General features: G+C 45.2%; 1 protein-coding gene across 17 annotated transcripts in view; it reads left to right on the plus strand.

Moving 5' to 3' along the window:
• The window catches only part of TCF4 (transcription factor 4), a 623095-nt gene that overhangs the window by 532161 nt on the left and 70079 nt on the right, over window positions 1–20855 (plus strand). For all 17 annotated transcript variants that reach the window (XM_077462970.1, XM_077462965.1, XM_077462972.1 and 14 more), the window contains 2 exons: window positions 3907–3974; window positions 14049–14127. In XM_077462970.1, the coding sequence (XP_077319096.1) occupies window positions 3907–3974; window positions 14049–14127 (147 nt within the window). The remainder of the gene's footprint in view (window positions 1–3906; window positions 3975–14048; window positions 14128–20855) is intronic.

Genomic DNA, 20855 nt, shown 5'->3' on the forward strand with positions numbered 1-20855 from the left:
TTTGGCATAAGTGCATTCAGCACAAGTACATTGAACAAGTGTACACACCATGACCACATGTTGAAACCCACCATACTGTATTATCAGAAGCATGTGAGTGCCAGTTGGTACACCTCTTTAACTCTGAAGCATTCCTTTTTTGGGAAAATACTGAAAAAGCTTCCGACTTGCTTGCTACCCACGATGTCCTGGGTTTAGAACACTCCGTCTTTCTGTATTAATCACGTTCTCTGCAGCAGAAGTCGTGGCTGCAGCCTCTAAAAATATTTGTTTGACTGTCTACATTTATGGGCTTCTTGAGGGCAATAAACTATCCCAGATCATGTATTATTCTTACCCTGGTCAGCCTGCACTCCATGTTTTTCTGGCCCCCTGCCACTGGCATGAAAGCAGCCTTAGTCCACTGCAGTTGGTTTTATTTCCCATCTCTTACAGTTGCCGAACTTCAAGCAATATGCCAGCCAGGCTTCAAAATAGTTTTGTCTGTTCTGTGTTATTCCACGGCATGGTTTATATTAATCTCAGAAATCCACAAAAAATCCCTTCTGTGTCTTTGGCCTGGGCGCTGGTTCATTAGAAATGTAAACACAGGGAATGTCTGTTGGATTTGTAGAAAGTTACAAGAGGGGTGAATATTTCACATATTTTTTTCTTATTTTAAAAGGCAAGTCCATCCATTGAGGTTTATGTGGCCTTAGATGGTTGTGATTACCTGTCCTTCAAGCATCCAAGACCATCATGGGTCTGACCATCCCACCATCATCATCTGAGCCATGCTTTACCAGTCCCCAGATATTTCCCAGCAGCCAGCAGGCATCTTGGTGTATTAGGGACAATTAGGGTTTTAGATGAGGTATTTAAAGAGGGGAATAATGACACTCAATGATTAAAATAAAGAATATGTTGGCCAAGCTGAAGATAGATGAGACAGTAAAAGTGACAGGCTGGCCATTCTTTCTTAAGATCCAATTTGACATGGACCTCTCTGCCCCAGTCTGCTTGATGAAGGTGCCCAATTTCTGGTAAATAATATCCATGCCAGCCTGTGCCCCATCCCTGGCCCCACACTGGTAATATACCTTTCTTGATAATACAGGATCTGTGTTTCATTGTTGGCTACACTGCCCAGGAGGGGTTACATATAATTTTTTTATTTAAAAGTAATGTCTCTTGGGGGCACCTATCACATTTCATAAACTAGAGCTAAACATTTTTGTTAAGCCGACCATAGACAGAGCAATTTTCTTTCCTACAACCACGAGTTGGGGGGGGGGGGGGGTCTTTCGAAGTGGAAGCCATCCCTGCTGGGTAGAACACAGTGACTACTTCTATCCTCTTTAATAGCTGCCAGCAATAATCACATATAAAATCTAACAGGCTTGGGTACAATCAGCCTGCCCATACATAGTTTGAATCTCGGTGTGTGCCTGCTGAACTGGCCAAGATTCGGAATGTCTATGGCTATCCTTAGTCTTGGATAGAAAAGAGAGGGCTTAGAGTCTCTGTTAAGTTTTTATTGCTGTATGTGTAAGAGGAATTTTCCTAACAGGGATGCGCACAGCAGTGGAAAACTTACAAGGATTCTAACCCTTTTCCAGTTTAACAAGAGAAATTGCCTATGGCCCCAGTATAGAACCCGTCTCAATTTCTGTCATGTTGACCAGATACGACACAGACTAAAGTTTTAAAAAAGGTGGTCTAAGACCCCATACACACTATTCGATATTATATGCAGATTTTTGTCTTCAGATTTACCAAAACCATGTCGTGCAAGGGCCTGCCTGATTGCATATAAATTGAAACTCTTAAGGTTTGACCTCATATTATATGGTTTTGGTAAATCCGAAGACAAAAATCTTCAGAAAATCTAATAGTGTGTATGGGGTAAGTCTTCCAAGAAAAAAAAAATGGCTTGCTGCTCTAGTGTGCCAATAGGCTAAATGGGGCTACTTAAAAAATGTTCATGGGCTGTGTTGTAGATTGGACAGCCCTGGTTTTTACTTGTGGTTAGTCTAGAGAATCCATTTTCAACCAGGGTTTCTCCAGAGGTTGTTAGGGGTTCCTTGGGCTGTGGAAAATTGAACTCCCATTTGGTTGTGCCTCCATAGCTCTGGAGCCAGCGTCATGTGGCAGAGCTAGGAGCTTGACCCCAATTACCTTTTCAGCTGCCTGTAAGAATGGCATTCTGACCACCACGGTAATGTTTGCATACTTCAACTGTATGTACCAAAAAATTTTCAAATGACCCCCAATGTATTCGTTTAACCAAGAGTTGCTCAAGACCTGAAAACTATTTTAGGGGTACCTCTGGGGAAAAAAAATAAAAGTTGAGAAAGGCTGTTCTAGAGTGTTTCATTATAGCTGTCAACCCATTCCCCTGCTCATTATTAGTATTTATAATCCTTAGTCAGCATACTCCCTCCTGCCTGCATTGTCCCATTTCTCCAGCTTCTGCCCTTTATCTCTGTCCTTTCACACCAGCTGGGTGACAGGTTCATGCTGCATTAATGGAATGAATTATTTAATCCATTTTCCATATTGACTTGGCTACCCTTTTGAACAAATAAGTATTCGTTCCTAATGTCTGCACCCTTTTTCATAGGCATTACCAACTATTGTTTATTCTGTTTTTAATCTTAAAGCTAATAATAACAAAGCTGAAAATTCAGGCAAAAAAAAAAGAAAATGATAACCGACCAATTAAAAGTCTAATTCTCAATATACCAACCTAATCGCCCACTTCGTTCCTCCCAAGACCTCCTGCTTTTTAGCTCCCTCATCACCACCTCCCATACCCGCCTCCAGGACATCTCCCGAGCCTCGCCCATCCTCTGGAATTCGCTACCCCAATCTGTCAGACTGTCTCCATATTTATCCACTTTTAGGCGATCCCTGAAAACTTTACTTTTCAGAGAAGCCTTTCCTGCCTCCATCTAACAACTGCACTATTTTCTCCTTTAGCTCATCCCCCACAGCTATTATCCTTTTGTATAACTTGACCCTTCCTCCTAGATTGTAAGCTCTAACGAGCAGGGCCCTCTGATTCCCCCCTGTATTGAACTGTATTGTAATTGTACTGTCTACCCTAATGTTGTAAAGCGCTGCGTAAACTGTCGGCGCTATATAAATTCTGTATAATAATAATAATAAATCCTACGATAAACAGCTGTATTTGTGTTTAAAGTGAACCTGTCATGAAAGAATTCTGTAGGCCTCCATGCTGACCTCTCCTTTTGAGAATTTTGAATATATTGGTTATCTATGTCATAGGTTATCATAGGTTATCTATCCTGTCAAGATAACGCTTTGGAACCAATGCAAACTCCTTACAGACTTCAGGTCAAACAGTAAGCATCTTGTAACATTTTAGCTTGGTTGATCTTTTTGGTCAACATTCTCTGCATATCATAACATCAATGATATCAGAAGACCATAATTTCCTCGTATTCATTGCAATAAATGTTTTTGCAGCAATCTGAACACAAAGCACAGCTTTCTGCATTTGAAATCAAAATCAGCACATGAATTAATTCCATCCTCTGCAGAGCGGGGTCTAAATTAACACTGCACTTATTTTGAAGTTCACGTGTTACGATTAGCATTCCCCAACCTAGGACCGCTCCTCCTGTACAGGGATCCGGAGGTGCCCGGGCATCAGATAGCATAATTGCACCGTAAATAAGTGGATAACCAGCCGCGTTCAAATTTTTGCTCATAAAAATGTAACATGAATATATTTGACATCTACCTTAGCAAACAAATTAATGCTAATTAAAGATTAATGCAATATAATTAGCATTAAAATGCAATTACATTACGGGTAAGTGGACCAGGAATAGAAACCTGTAACATGCCTCCCTGCTTGTTCTAACACTCTTGCTTTTGTTTTTTCTTTTTTTCTTTCAGCGAACAGAGGAAGCGGACCATCGGGAAGCTCGCAGACTGGGGATGCACTGGGTAAAGCTTTGGCCTCTGTAAGTTTATTATTATTGATTACCTCTTTGATTTGCTGCTAATTGGCTGGTTGAAGCTGATATACCCCAGGCATTTGTTTTTTGTCATTGTCTTGAATTTGCACGTGCAAATTTGTATTAAATGTGTTGTTTGCATTATCTATATACAATATTATAAACATAGGTAGAATAATATAGCTGCAAATTCAGCACTTATTGATTAAGGGAAATATGAGTTTGTCTCAGTTGTATTTTATAATGAATTTCCAGGCGGATAAAAAAAACACCATTTCATGCAGTTGTGTAGTCATTAAAATATTTAAACAAATTTTTATATAGTATTTTCACATCTACCTGCAGAAGGGAGATGGGTCTACAGCAAGGGTCTCCAAACTGCAGCCCAGGGGCCACATCTAGGCCTGCAACAAACTAGGGTCAGTGACAAATTCTCAATGTGCACAGATTGAGGATTCACATCAACAGAGACTGCCTGGGTCTATGCACTCCACTTGCCCCCCGTGCATTGTCCAGTACAAGTTTTCCCCTGCTGCATTGGCATCATCTTCATGGTTGGTTGCTAGGACCGCTATGAACTTCCTCCTCCTAGACCTGCTCCACCTCGCAGTTCCCACCTTGCTGCTAAAATCTTGCTGTAAGCCTTACAGTGGTAAGGACGAATCTTATAGAGACCATAGTATAATAGGGCACTTTGATGGAGACCCTGTGATGAGTAGTGATGGACGAACTTCCGACGGGACGTTTCGCGAACGCGAAACGCGAACGGACACAAACGTTCGCGAAAACGACCGTTCGCCGCGGGCTCCATTGACTTCAATGGGAGGCGAATTTCGCAAACCTTTAGGTCGAATTTGCGGCCACGGGGTAATTATTAGGGGGTAGCACGTAGTCCCACCACCTGGACAATAGCATAATACATGTATGAGGTGAATTTGGGATCGATAACTACAAGCATTTTTTTTTTATTTGGGAAATTGTTCTGACAATTCAGGACTATGGAGCTAATGAAGGCAATGGAGGAGAGGGAAGGTCAGGGACCAGGGTAGGCAAACAAGAGGGTGCAGGAGATACAGAGCACTGACAGCAGCACCGTAATACAGAGCACTGACATCAGCACCGTGACATACAGCGCTGACAGCAGCTCCGTGACATACAGCGCTGACAGCAGCTCCGTGACATACAGCGCTGACAGCAGCTCCGTGACATACAGCGCTGACAGCAGCTCCGTGACATACAGCGCTGACAGCAGCTCCGTGACATACAGCGCTGACAGCAGCACCGTGACATACAGCGCTGACAGCAGCTCCGTGACATACAGCGCTGACAGCAGCTCCGTGACATACAGCGCTGACAGCAGCTCCGTGACATACAGCACTGACAGCAGCTCCGTGACATACAGCGCTGACAGCAGCTCCGTGACATACAGCGCTGACAGCAGCACCGTGACATACAGCGCTGACAGCAGCTCCGTGACATACAGCGCTGACAGCAGCTCCGTGACATACAGCGCTGACAGCAGCTCCGTGACATACAGCGCTGACAGCAGCTCCGTGACATACAGCGCTGACAGCAGCTCCGTGACATACAGCGCTGACAGCAGCTCCGTGACATACAGCGCTGACAGCAGCTCCGTGACATACAGCGCTGACAGCAGCTCCGTGACATACAGCGCTGACAGCAGCTCCGTGACATACAGCGCTGACAGCAGCTCCGTGACATACAGCGCTGACAGCAGCACCGTAAGCAGCCCCAGGAGGAAGTCAGCACAGCACAGGGATGGTGTGATCCCCTCATAATAAGAACCCCCAGGAGGAAGTCAGCACAGCACAGGGATGGTGGGAGCCCCTCATAATAAGAACACCCAGGAGGAAGTCAGCACAGCACAGGGATGGTGGGAACCCCTCATAATAAGCAGCCCCAGTAGAAATATGACACCGCTCAACCTCTTCAAAGAGGAGGGTAGGGGCATATAGTACGGTGTGCTTTTTTGGGTCAGGGAAGTGAGCCAAATGAATTAAGAAGGTCTGTGTGCTTGATTCCAAAAATTGTTTATAGACATATACATGGTCTACTGATCACATGTGTTGAATTCCTCCGAGATCCATGCCTCATTCATTTTTAGAAATGTGAGGTAGTTAACACTGTGGTGAGCTAGGCGAGTACGCTTATCGGTCACAATCCCCCCTGCTGCGCTGAACGTCCTTTCGGACAGGACACTGGATGAGGGGCAAGCCAACAGTTCGATTGCAAATTGGGCAAGCTCTGGCCAGAGGTCAAGCCTGCCCACCCAGTAGTCTAGGGGTTCATCACTCCTCAGAGCGTCCACATCGGCCGTTAACCCAATGTAGTCGGACACCTGACGGTCTAGGCGTTCCCTGATGCTGGATCCGGATGACACCTGTCGATGGGTCGGCTGAAAGAATGACCTCATATCCGAAGTCACCAACACATCTTCAAACCGGCCTCTTCTTGCAGGCGCTGTTGGATTGGTACCCGCAAATCCTTCTCTGGGAGTGGGAATTGCTCCTCTGCCAGCGCACGCAAAAGCAGAATGCAGCATTTCTCGAAGCAAGGCCTGGAAGTGCTGCATTCTGACAGCCCTCTGCGACGGCGGTAACATTTCCGCCATTTTGTGTTTGTACCGGGGGTCTAAGTACGTTGCCACCCAGTACTGGTCCTTGACCCTCATGCTTTTTATACGGGGGTCCCTATTAAAACACTGGAGCATGAAGGCCCCCATTTGCACTAAAGTGGAAGCGGTGTGGTGGCCTGGCTCCTGCTCATCATCCAGGATAATGTCGTCCTCTTCATTCTCCTCTCCCCATCCTCGCACAACAGGGATCCCAGAAAGGTTTAAAGCATGCTCTTCTTGCTCCTGCTCATCCGCCCCGGCACCATCCTCCTCTGACTCCTCATCAGACTCCTGTTGTTGACTTGTCTCAGATAGAGTAGCCCCCCCTGGGAATTCATCCAGCATTGCGACTTCCTCATCTTCCCGCTCCTGCTCCTCCACAGCCTGATCAATGACACGACGCAATGCACGCTCCAGAAAGAAGGCATAAGGTACCATGTCACTGATGGCGCCATGGCTGCGACTGACCAGTTTGGTGATCTCCTCAAATGGCCGCAGAAGTCTGCATGTGTCGCGCATGAGCAGCCACTGGCGCGGTGAAAAAAAACCCAGCTCCCCAGAACCGTTTCTTTCGCAGAGTTCATACAGGTAGACGTTAACTGCACGTTTCTGCTGGAGCAGCCTATCAAGCATATAGAAGGTTGAGTTCCATCGCGTCGGGCAATCGCAAATAAGACGTCTGACCGGCAGATGGTGTCGCCGCTGAATGTCAGCAAGGCGAGCCATGGCCGTGTAAGATCTTCTGAAATGGGCCGAGATTTTCCTTGCCTGCCGCAAGATGTCCTGGACCCCAGGGTATTTGACAAGGAATCGCTGCACGACCAAGTTTAAGACGTGTGCCATGCACGGCACGTGCGTGATTTTGCCCTGTTTCAATGCGCTAAGCAGATTGGCACCGTTGTCACACACCACTTTACCAACTGTCAAATTGAGCGGTGTTAGCCACTCATCTGCCTGTGAACGCAAAGCTGAAAGGAGTGCCGGGCCAGTGTGGCTCTTTGCTTCCAGGCACAACAGACGCAGCACGGCATGGCAACGTCTCACCTGGCATGTGGAATAGGTTCTGGGGAGCTTGGGCGGTGCAGTGGAAGAGACGCTAGCAGCGGAAAAGGAGGAGGCAGCTGAGGAGGAGAGGGAGGAGGATGGAGTAGGAGGAGGAGAAGAAGAGTCAGGCCTGCATGCAATCCGTGGCGGTAAAACCAAATCTACACGGGTGCCACGGGTTACATGCTTGACGGCCGTCAGAAGGTTCACCCAGTGGGCAGTAAAACTGATATACCTTCCCTGCCCGTGTTTGCTAGACCACGTGTCTGTGGTCAGATGTATCTTGGCACCGACACTGTGTGCCAGAGATACATTCACTTGCCGCTGAACATGGCCATATAGCTCTGGGATGCCCTTCTCTGAGAAATACTTCCTTCCTGGGACCTTCCATTGTGGTGTTCCAATGGCCACAAATTTGCGAAAGGCCTCCGAGTCCACCAGTTTATATGGCAGTAGTTGGCGGGCTATGAGTTCTGACAAGCCAGCCGCCAACCGTTGGGCAAGAGGGTTATCCGGCGTCATCATTTTTTTACGCTCAAACATTAGGCCCACGGAAGCCTGCCTTTTTGCAGAAAAATGTGAGCTTGGCGTGATGGAAGGTGGAGTGGAGGACAATTGTGAGGAGAGAGGAGAAGGAGAAGTAGAAGACGAGGCTGGACGGTGAGAGCCTGCAGTGTGGCTTTGTGTGTTCCGTTGCTCCCACTGGGCTCGGTGATGGCTGCTCATGTGCCTTCTTAAGGCGGTCGTCCCTAGGTGAGTATTGGGCTTACCGCGACTAACGCGTTGACTGCAAAGATTGCAGATGGCAACGCTATTGTCAGCAGCGGACACGTTAAAAAAAGCCCACACTGCGGAGCCATGTGCCGGTGTCCTGGGAGCGCCAGATGTGACCGTACATGGTCGATGACTCGCTCCTGATACATTTGAAGTCTGCTTTGTCCCTGCTGTGCAATGTAAGTCATTGCTGCTTCTCCTCCCTATCTGCTGGTCCATATCTCCCTCTGAACTCCCCTCCTCTTCCTCTCTTGTGGGCACCCACGTGACATCACTAGACACGTCATCATCAACGTCACCTTCCCCACCGCTATAAGTAGAGTAGGCAGCAACACCGGGGACCAACCTCCTCCTTGGGCTGATCTGGGTACTGGCGTCAGACTGCTGAGTAGCGCTTGTTGCTACCTCCTCTTCCTGATCCAATACCAAGAGTGGCTGCGCATCAGAAATGTCCTCTTGATATGGATCGGAAAATAATTCCAGTGACTCAAGCGGAAGGTATGTGGTGGTGGTGGTGGTGGTCGTGTTGTTGGTGGTAGTGTCTTTGGGGGTGCACATAGCAGAGAGTGAAGAAGAGGGTGCAGATCGAGAGGATGAGGAGGGTGCAGAAGAGTAAGGCTGAGCGAGCCACTCAACCAAGTCTGGTGCATCCTTTAAAGTAATTGAACGCACCTTCTGCAACTTCCCACTTTGGCTCAAGCCTGTTGCTCCTGCCCTACCCCTACCACCCCTGCGGAAGGGCCTGCCTCTTCCTCTGCATGTCATTTTTTAAATGACCCTGTGACAAAACTCTTAGTCCCTATACCGCTGAAGGACTGCTGCAGTATAGGTGAGCGGTCAGCAGTGGTGCACGTCAACCCTATCTATTGTGGACCTATAGCGGTCCTTACAGAACAGCAGACTGTACCGCACTCAAGCCTATGTACCGTAGCACCCTATACCAAGTTACCAGTCCTTATAAGAACTTTTGTGGACCAAGCAGGTTGTGTATTAGTGTTTAGCAGACTGTACGTCAGTCCCTATACCGCTGAAGGACTGCTGCAGTATAGGGCAGCGGTCAGCAGTGGTGCACGTCAACCCTATCTATTGTGGACCGATAGCGGTCCTTACAGAACAGCAGACTGTACCGCACTCAAGCCTATGTACCGTAGCACCCTATACCAAGTTACCAGTCCTTATAAGAACTTTTGTGGACCAAGCAGGTTGTGTATTAGTGTTTAGCAGACTGTACGTCAGTCCCTATACCGCTGAAGGACTGCTGCAGTATAGGGCAGCGGTCAGCAGTGGTGCACGTCAACCCTATCTATTGTGGACCGATAGCGGTCCTTACAGAACAGCAGACTGTACCGCACTCAAGCCTATGTACCGTAGCACCCTATACCAAGTTACCAGTCCTTATAAGAACTTTTGTGGAACAAGCAGGTTGTGTGTTAGTGATTAGCAGACTGTACGTCAGTCCCTATACCGCTGAAGGACTGCTGCAGTATAGGTGAGCGGTCAGCAGTGGTGCACGTCAACCCTATCTATTGTGGACCGATAGCGGTCCTTACAGAACAGCAGACTGTACCGCACTCAAGCCTATGTACCGTAGCACCCTATACCAAGTTACCAGTCCTTATAAGAACTTTTGTGGACCAAGCAGGTTGTGTATTAGTGTTTAGCAGACTGTACGTCAGTCCCTATACCGCTGAAGGACTGCTGCAGTATAGGGCAGCGGTCAGCAGTGGTGCACGTCAACCCTATCTATTGTGGACCGATAGCGGTCCTTACAGAACAGCAGACTGTACCGCACTCAAGCCTATGTACCGTAGCACCCTATACCAAGTTACCAGTCCTTATAAGAACTTTTGTGGACCAAGCAGGTTGTGTATTAGTGTTTAGCAGACTGTACGTCAGTCCCTATACCGCTGAAGGACTGCTGCAGTATAGGGCAGCGGTCAGCAGTGGTGCACGTCAACCCTATCTATTGTGGACCGATAGCGGTCCTTACAGAACAGCAGACTGTACCGCACTCAAGCCTATGTACCGTAGCACCCTATACCAAGTTACCAGTCCTTATAAGAACTTTTGTGGAACAAGCAGGTTGTGTGTTAGTGATTAGCAGACTGTACGTCAGTCCCTATACCGCTGAAGGACTGCTGCAGTATAGGGCAGCGGTCAGCAGTGGTGCACGTCAACCCTATCTATTGTGGACCGATAGCGGTCCTTACAGAACAGCAGACTGTACCGCACTCAAGCCTATGTACCGTAGCACCCTATACCAAGTTACCAGTCCTTATAAGAACTTTTGTGGACCAAGCAGGTTGTGTATTAGTGTTTAGCAGACTGTACGTCAGTCCCTATACCGCTGAAGGACTGCTGCAGTATAGGGCAGCGGTCAGCAGTGGTGCACGTCAACCCTATCTATTGTGGACCGATAGCGGTCCTTACAGAACAGCAGACTGTACCGCACTCAAGCCTATGTACCGTAGCACCCTATACCAAGTTACCAGTCCTTATAAGAACTTTTGTGGAACAAGCAGGTTGTGTGTTAGTGATTAGCAGACTGTACGTCAGTCCCTATACCGCTGAAGGACTGCTGCAGTATAGGGCAGCGGTCAGCAGTGGTGCACGTCAACCCTATCTATTGTGGACCGATAGCGGTCCTTACAGAACAGCAGACTGTACCGCACTCAAGCCTATGTACCGTAGCACCCTATACCAAGTTTCCAGTCCTTATAAGAACTTTTGTGGACCAAGCAGGTTGTGTATTAGTGTTTAGCAGACTGTACGTCAGTCCCTATACCGCTGAAGGACTGCTGCAGTATAGGGCAGCGGTCAGCAGTGGTGCACGTCAACCCTATCTATTGTGGACCGATAGCGGTCCTTACAGAACAGCAGACTGTACCGCACTCAAGCCTATGTACCGTAGCACCCTATACCAAGTTACCAGTCCTTATAAGAACTTTTGTGGACCAAGCAGGTTGTGTATTAGTGTTTAGCAGACTGTACGTCAGTCCCTATACCGCTGAAGGACTGCTGCAGTATAGGGCAGCGGTCAGCAGTGGTGCACGTCAACCCTATCTATTGTGGACCGATAGCGGTCCTTACAGAACAGCAGACTGTACCGCACTCAAGCCTATGTACCGTAGCACCCTATACCAAGTTACCAGTCCTTATAAGAACTTTTGTGGAACAAGCAGGTTGTGTGTTAGTGATTAGCAGACTGTACGTCAGTCCCTATACCGCTGAAGGACTGCTGCAGTATAGGGCAGCGGTCAGCAGTGGTGCACGTCAACCCTATCTATTGTGGACCGATAGCGGTCCTTACAGAACAGCAGACTGTACCGCACTCAAGCCTATGTACCGTAGCACCCTATACCAAGTTACCAGTCCTTATAAGAACTTTTGTGGAACAAGTGAGTTGTGAATGTTTAGCAGACTGCAGCAGAAGGGCAGCAGTCAAGTATAATATCCTTTCTATATTTGGAAGAAAGAATATTATACATGTACAAGCCTATTACTGTACCACTGATACCAGTCCTGAAAAGAACCTTTGTGGAACTAATAATAACAGCAAGTCTTTAAAATTACCCTCACTGCCTGACAACACTGCTTCCTTCCTGTCCCTATACAAATTGGCAAAAAAAGAGAACGATTAGTGGTTACTGGAACAGCTCTTTTGTGGACCTTGATAGTAACAGCTAATGATGATGATGATGATGATGATGATGAAAGACTAATCTGGCTGTCCCTGTAGCATACACCGTCCTTTCCCTTTCTCTAAACTAACAAAAGACACTCAGGCTGCTGCAAGAATCAGCAGCACAGCAAACCTATCAACACCTAACACCTATACCAGTCCTGAAAAGAACTTTTGTGTACCAAATAGCTAGTGGTTTATCTCTCCCTACTCCACACAGGAACCTGTCCCTATCTTAACAGAAGAAAGAATGTAAAATGGCCACCGGATCGGGTGTATTTATAGGTTAGGGGGAATGTACAAGTGTCCATGTGCTGTCATGTCTCAATTGGCTGTCCTGTATCACATGATAAACGTGTCACCAAAGGTTAAAGTTCTTGTATACATTAAACACGTAAGTCCGCCGCGGCGAACGACGGAAAAAGGCGTTCGAACGTGCGGACCGCGAATGTCGGAAATTCGCCGCGAAACGACCGCCGGGCGAACCGTTCGGCCATCACTAGTGATGAGGTGGGAGGGGGTGTTCTAAATGGGAGGCTTTGATGGGGATCCTTATGCAAGGGGGACTCTGATGGGGATCCTGATGTAAGGGAAGACTCTAATGGGGATCTGAAGTAACTGGGGGACTTTGAGGAGGGTCCTAATGTAAGGGGTAAGCGTAGGTAAAAGGAGTGCCCGAAATCCAAATAGAAGCAAAATTAATGTGAATATATAGCCATTTTATTGAAAGTAGCAAAAAATTATGATTAAGTCAATGCAAGAGTAAAACAACAATTATCCCAATTTCGATGTCACAGACACACCAGTTTGGGATATATCTCCACTCACCATTAGCATACAGCAGTAGCCCTGAAGAAGGGGGGGGGGGGGTTTGTGCCCCCAAAATGCATTGGCTTTAGCATCTTTTTTTGCTACTTTCAATAAAACGGCTACATATTCACCTTCATTTTGCTTCTAATTGGATATCAGGCTCTCCTTTTACCTATCTTTACATACATATGCAGAAAGGACCTTGAGGCCGTACCCAGAGGTAGCAGCCAAAGCCCCTCAAAAGGGCTCAACGCCATCCTTCTGTTTAAATTGGGCCGGAATCATTGGGAACAAATTCTCCCAACCCGCCCCCACCAATTGCCAACTCACAGACCTCAACTGAGTAATTCCAGTGCAATCGCCAACCTAATGTAAGGGGGGACTCTGATGGGGATCCTGATGTAAAAGGGAACTCTAAACGGGATCCTGATTTCAGGAGGGACTCTGATGAGGATCTTGATGTAAGGGGGGACTCTTATGGGGACCCTGATGTAAAAGGAGACTCCGATGGGGACCCTGATGTAAGGGGGGCTTATTTATAAAACTTTTTTTTTTCAGCCAGCTAATATTTGTAAAATAGATGAATTGGCCCTTCTACTAAAAAGTTTGGAGACCCCTGGTCTACAGATTTGGTGCGCTATTAATCCTTGTCAGATTTTGGAATCCATATGATAAGTGCTTCCTACACAGAAGAGGGACCTCAAAAATTGCATTGTAGAGTTCTAGGAATTTTGGAGCTAAGGAACTGTGGTTGAACTGGATGGATTTGTGTCATTTTCAATATAACTATGTAACTATGAATCTAGGGAGCTGGCAAGATCTTGGAGAATGCTGAGTAGCCCAATTCTCATGAGACGATGCTGCGACACAGCAAATGATCGTATTCTCCAGAGATTTGGGCTACTCAACATTCCCTGTGATTGGAAGGAGAATGACTTCACCCAAGGTGCTGCGGGTGGAAGCCAGGGAAAGGTAAGTATATTTGATTTTTTGCCCCACATGTTTTTTTTTTACTTTGAATGGGTAGATCTTATCACTAAGGACACTGAGGTGCAAGGTCAGCTTTGAGCTACTTTAAGCATTACGTATAATTGAAAAAGAAGTTTGACTCAAGTCTCTTTGTTTCTATTTCAAGATCTACTCACCCGATCACACCAACAACAGCTTCTCATCCAACCCTTCAACTCCAGTCGGCTCTCCGCCTTCCCTCTCAGGTATTTAATTAGCTATCTATTATACTGTATGTATAACACAAGCAAAACTTTTGAGAGTCCCCGTCTCCCAATCAGTTAACTTCAGGGATAGATTAACCACAAGAATCCTCTTTAGTAAGAAGGGGTCAACCTTTTGTCTTTATAGTAGCATTAAAGTTTTTATTGCTTAACATGCAGCATAGCACTTTGACTACAGCTAAACCCTGACCAAAAACGTTTATTCTTTTTTTTTTTTGCTTTGAAAAGAGTGATGGAGGGTTACGATCTCTGTCAGGTTTTAATTGCTAGCAAAATGTATGAATAAAAACAGCCAGACTGCCTTTGGAACAAGAATGATGACGATAGATGGACATGGCTGATTGGTCTACTTTGTATAGTGGATTTGAATATACTTTAATGTATTAATAGCAGTCAAGACCATCAGAGGCAGTTATAAACCAGGACAAAGGACAGTGAAGTGGAACATTTCTTTTGAAACAATTGCACCTACATGTTTCGAATGGTCCAAAATCTCCTCATCAGGCCTTCATTTATCTGTATCTGCAGGATGTTCTGTGCTGTTCAACCATTTAAAGTGAGGGGTATCTTTCTAAAAGGGAAACAAACTAAATACCAGACTACTAATATTAAAGAAGTATTTTTTTCCCTGCAATAAGGACATGCCAGAAGAATAACAGCAACATATTTTGCTCAATACACAGTATAGATATAATAAATGTGTGACTGATTTCGACATGGAGGCATTTTACATCCTTCTAGCTGCATATGCTGTGCTGATCACTGGGCGCAGGCAGAAACTGGCAGCATATGTATTATTGAAACACTTCACATAAGCGTTAGGTCTGTCTATTTGTTCTACGAACAGAGAAGACTTTTTGTAAATGGCACAGATGGTGGATCAGACTCCCGTAGCCTGCTGCCCCACCAATACAATACAGGAATATAAGACATTTCACACAAGACAGACACATTTGCAATTGTATTTTTCTGTGCTGCAGTTAATTGGCACCTCTTTTGCATCCAACATGACACAACCCTTTGGCAATGTTTTGCACCTCTTGTAATCTACCTGGCCATATTCTATAGAGTGTGGTTGAATGTAGGGCCTGTGGAAGGCTTCCTTTGACAGTCTGTGACTTAAATACACACGCTAGAGGGCAGTGGACCAGCTACCACAAGCCTCAATAATCTCTGGGGAGAACCAATAGGATTGTGTACCCCTTGACAACCCATTTCCGTAAATTGTGTAACAGTGGGGGGGAAAATGCTGCTGTGTCAGTGGGATGAAGGAGAGAGCTGAGAGGCTGGGGGTCAGGGACTCTATGGGGTGTAACATATTACAATGGTGTATCTAGTGTTATCTAAGGGCCTGTTTGGGGTGTGGCTTATGAGACAGGAGTCCCTGGATCTGGGGCTTCTATAGGATTTTGGGTCCGAGGTGTATTGAAGGGCTACGCTTTCCACAGTCTGATGGCTCATTAGTATGTTGTATTCCAGAGAGGGTTTCAGCAGCACTATCAGTGCTCCATGGAGCAGTTCAGGGGATTGTTGCTGCATAGTGGAGCAAGTTTTATCTGATAGAGGCACCTTGGTGAACTGACAGTTGGTGTACCCCTGAGGTGGGTTAAGCTGATCCTGGTGCTGCAGCATCGGGGCCAGGACTCCCAGACAAGCCTCAGGTAAGGCACCTGCATATTCCTGCACACATGTCCTGCTGTCAAGTTCTCATTGGACAGATAAAATGTAGGACTGTTGTCTCCTAGAACATTCCATTCCAATAATCAAGCAACTATTTAGGCAACTATGCATATAGTTAGGTACCCCTTACAATACCAAGGCTGGAAATTGCTGCCTTAGGGTATCAGGAAGGATTTTTTCCCTATTTAACCAAATTAGACCGTATAAGGGTTTTTTTTGTTGTTGCCTTCCTCTAGATCAGTGGTCATCAACCCTGTCCTCAGGGCCCACTAACAGGCCAGGTTTGCAAGATAACTGAAATACATCACATGTGATATCATTTGCTGCTCAGTGATTGCAGTATTCTAGTCTGCATCTCCCCAAGGTAATACATAAAACCTGGCCTGTTAGTGGGCCCTGAGCACAGGGTTGATGACCACTTCTCTAGATCAACTATAGGTTTAGGATTCTGTGAATTCAGATTTTCAATTATTATTTTTTTTTCATTTTCTATTGGTTGACCTTGAGGGACATGTGTCTTTTTATTTTCAACCTCACAATGTAAAGGCTGTAGTAATGCGCACATTACTGCAATGCACATTTTGTGCATTGAAGCACTGTGATACCATTCATTGTGAGTATTACCCTAACAGATCTGTGTTTCAGTATGCCAATCACACTTGTTTTAAGTCTTATTTTCAGTCCATTGTGGTACGTTGGGAGCTCATTCAAATGAATGGGCTGCATTAGATCAGCGCACACCAATGCATGACATAACGCTTGCATTAAATTCACCCATAGAGATGTGCTCAGGCATTCTCCAAACTCACCTCTACCCAACTCCAAAGTTTTTTTTAATCCATTGAGCATCGGGGTGGGTCACTCATGCCTTGCAGCTCACATAGGTAAGCAAAAGAGTGTCAAAGAGGTGACATGCGGGGCAAAAATGACCCAGCCTGTAGCTCACTGGAGTAAGAAAAGTGTGCACGTTCAGAGTTCAGGTAGAGAAGAGTTTGGAGGACCCTCAAACTCATCTCTGTTCCCCACAGTGGACTGCCTTGGTTTTAATTGGCCCCTAATAGGCAGAAATATCCATTATAGCTGATTACTATTTCCACTGAGGATCAGATTTACCTGCTTTTTTAGCAGTTGTTTAAAAAAGGTTCATTAGGTACTTTTGTTCAGTTTACTTTTGTTAATCATATAATTCATACTTTGATTTCAAGTCCATATTTTAAAGCACAAATGCTAAAATAAATAGACAATACTATCCCTTTAGACGCCTGCCAGACTTGCCGTTCAGAAGGAAGTGTCCTCCATTATGCCTCATACCTAATTAACATGATGAGAGGTCTATTGGGAAAGCAAGGTGGTACAAACAGGAATCTCTCAAACAATGGTTCCTGTTTGTGATGGAGAATTCCTAGAAAAAGGCTGGAAAATAAACCCACCTTTTAAGGCTTCTTGTTTACACAAAGACCTTCTTAGGTTGAGGCTGGGTTCACATTGCAGCGGTTACGAGAACCGGATGTGATTCGCACCGCACTGCAGTGCAAATCACATCCGATCTCTGTGCGATGCGAGTTCAGCCATACAGATAGTATGGCTGAATTTGCATCGCACCCGCCCCAAACTCGCACAGGACCCTTTTTTTGGTTCGCAGCAGAATCGGATCGCATGGGTGTTCACACCATGCGATCCGATTCCTGTCCGAGTTTGCAGATCGCACTGCGATATGCGAACTGATCTGGGGGTGTCATTAATGTTTCACTGACACTCCCAGCAGTTCGCATAGGGCAGTGTGAACTGCCGCCGGGAGGTATGCAATGCGGGAACCCACAGCGGATTCGTGGCGTTCCCGCATCGCTGCAATGTGAACCCAGCCTGAAACACGGCTTTTAATGTGGATTCGTTTATTTTTGTTTTTTTGGGGGTATTTTTTGCTGAGATGTGTACTTTTAAGCTATGTAGATAATAGATCTGCTGATCCTGCCTTTTTTGGACATTCCCATCTATGACTTTGAGATTGCAGAGCAATATATCGCATAGATGCGTTTTACGTGCATTACTATTCATCCCTATGGTAGATGTGTTTTGCTGGAGATTGCAAAGATGTAGCAATCAAAACCTTTTAGTAATGCACTAAGCTGTATACTGTATATGTGAATGGATTTCCTTCTTATATTGAGAACCTGAGCTGGACCCATCCATTTAGTGGCAGAGACCCCTAACACACAGCTCCCAGGTATAGCATGCATATACACTGGTTACGTAAGATCTTACAGTGCGGGGGTTCTTTTTGATCTCAGCAATTATCCCTGTATATTCCTCAGAATATTCCTATAACCTAGATTTGATCAAGGAATCAGTTTGTTTGTAGATCTGTGTTTCTTTCTGTATGTAAATAATTACATGCAATGAAAGAAATCAAAAGACAAATTGAAATTTCTCTGAACTGCTTTTTTTTCAGGCATACGGTATGTTATTTTTGTAGACGTCTACATTATTTTTGCAATGGTATTACAGTTTCACTGCATATTTTATATTGGGATCACAGTTCTATAACTGTTTTCCTTGCTCTTTAGGCTTAATAAGGCCCCTCCAGTAGTATACAATGTTTTTGATTAATTTTATACTTACCATTTTCTGATGCTTTATGGCCAGTCACATAATGCATTGGGCCCTTTTAGTCTTTGGCTGTCTTCTGGAAGTGGGTGGTCTTGGTTGATGCAAAGAGCAGAACTAACGTGACTGCAGAAGTGCTCTCTGCATCAGTACAGCAAGAGCACAGGGTGCCATGGTGAGTGCCCACCACAGGGCAGGGCCATAACACCCTGCACCCTTGATCTGTCCATGGTCATCTGGGTTGAGTGACTCAGGGCATCATTCAACCTGGAAGACTATGAACATCTTCTGGCATTGAACAGCTATTGTGAGGGGACAGCTCTAGATTGAAGATATTGTGGTCACCAGGGGTACATTTTGACAAAGAAAACTTAAGCCTGGAGTTAGGCTTTACCTAAAGGACTCTGTTATTTAGGAGAGAAGATATTTTGCTTATCCTCTAATAAAGATAAAGTACCACATCTCTTGAAAGATAATTAGAAATTTAAAGATGTAGTTGGGATTTTTAAGGAGCTAAATTAAAACAAAATTGTTTATAAAAAGTAGAAACATTAAAAACAAACACACAAAGGGTAAGTATTGATATTACACTTATAATACATGTGCTGACTGATTTCATCTCTACATGTTTCGCCTTGGTAATTGGCTTCTTCAGGAAAATTGGTTTCTTCTCCCGAAGAAGCCAATTACCAAGGTGAAACATGTAGAGATGAAATAAGTCAGCGCATGTGTTAGTACTGTAATATCAATACTTACCCTTTGTATGTTTGTTTTTAATTTGCTAATAAGTTTCTACTTTTTATAAACGATTTTGTTCTAATTTAGCTCCTTAAAAATCCAAAATACATCTTTAAATTTCTAAGACTCTGTTATTTAATTCTGTTCCTGTTCACACTCAAGAGCTGGAAGACATCAGGGGTTATCAGCGTGCGTTCAGGCAGTTGCCAGTCAACTCAACACTTATTATCAGACAAAAGGCTCAACATACAAAGCATTAAATCATTATTAAACTCTCCAATTTTTTTTAAAATAGTGTTAACTTCCTCCGGGCAAACTTACACATTAAGCTTTCTTTGCAAAATAGGACTACATGTCCAGTTATGCCAAGGGCTGTCATAAGAAATCACATGTTATTGCTAGTGTATGTGTGACTGTCCTAATAAAGTTATTGCTTGTCTCTCCACCCACAGAAGGCTGTAGTTCAAATTGCATGCATGCCTATCTAAATAGAGTTATTGCTGGTCTCTCTGCCCACAGCAAGCTGTAGCACACATGTGCATGTTGTAAAAGACGTATTGCTGGTCTCTCCTCCCACAGTAGGCTGTAATTCAAATCGCATGCGTGTCCGTCCTAATAAAGTTACTGCTGGTTTAGCAGCCCCTAGCAGGCTATAGTTCCAATTACATGTATGTTTGTCCTAATAGAGTTACTTCTGGTCTCTCTGCCCACAACAGGCTGTAGTTCAAATTGCATGTGTATCTGTCCTAATAGAGTTATTGCCGGTTGCTGCACCCTAAGCAGGCTGTTGTTCAATTTGTATGCATGCCTATTCTTATAGCGTTTTTGCTGCTTTCTTGGCCCCCCCAGCAGACTGTAATTTAAATTGCATGCATGCCTGTCCTAATGGAGTTTTTTTCTGGTTTCTCTGCCCCCAGCAGACTGTAGTTCAATTTGTTTGCCTGTCTATCCTAGGATTGCCACTTTTTCTTCAAGCCACACTTTAGCAGCGCACAGCAACATATTTTTTTTAGTATACACTATGGGATTGTAACAGACCTAGGAGACCTGTGGGAGCTCCAAAGAGAATAGTAATGTGACGTGCATAGTGCCCCATCACCCTTCTGTCAACCCCTTTTCTGAGCCACATTCTTCTCTAAATAACGTGTCTGGGTTTCAGGCAGACTGAAACCCGGACACATGATTCAAACCTGGACTGTCTGGATGAATCCCAGACAGGTGGAAACCCTAGTCTATCCTATTCTTTTTTTTTTTTTGGTTTCTCGGCCCCCAGAAGATTGCAGTTTAAATTGCATGTGTTCCTTTCCTAATAGAGTCATCACTGGTCTCTGCTCTCATAGCAGGCTGTAGTTCAAATGGCATGCATGCCTGTCCCCCCCCTCCTCCAGCAGGCTGTAGTTTAAATCTCATGCCCTAATAAAGTTTTTGCTGGTTTCTTGCCCCCCTCTCCCCAGCAGGCTGTAGTTTAGATCGCATGCCCTAATAAAGTTTTTGCTGGTTTCTTGCCCCCCCTCCCCCAGCAGGCTGTAGTTTAAATCGCATGGCCTAATAAAGTTTTTGCTGGTTTCTTGGCCCCCCTCCCCCAGCAGGCTTTAGTTTAAATCGCATGCCCTAATAGATTTTTTGCTGGTTTCTTGCTCCCCCCCTCCCCTAGCAGGCTGTAGTTTAAATCTCATGCCCTAATAAAC

The sequence above is a fragment of the Lithobates pipiens genome, unplaced genomic scaffold (assembly GCF_037356315.1).
Source record: "Lithobates pipiens isolate NorthernLeopardFrog02 unplaced genomic scaffold, aLitPip1_a1.2 Scaffold_3, whole genome shotgun sequence".
Classification (NCBI taxonomy): Eukaryota; Metazoa; Chordata; class Amphibia; order Anura; family Ranidae; genus Lithobates; species Lithobates pipiens.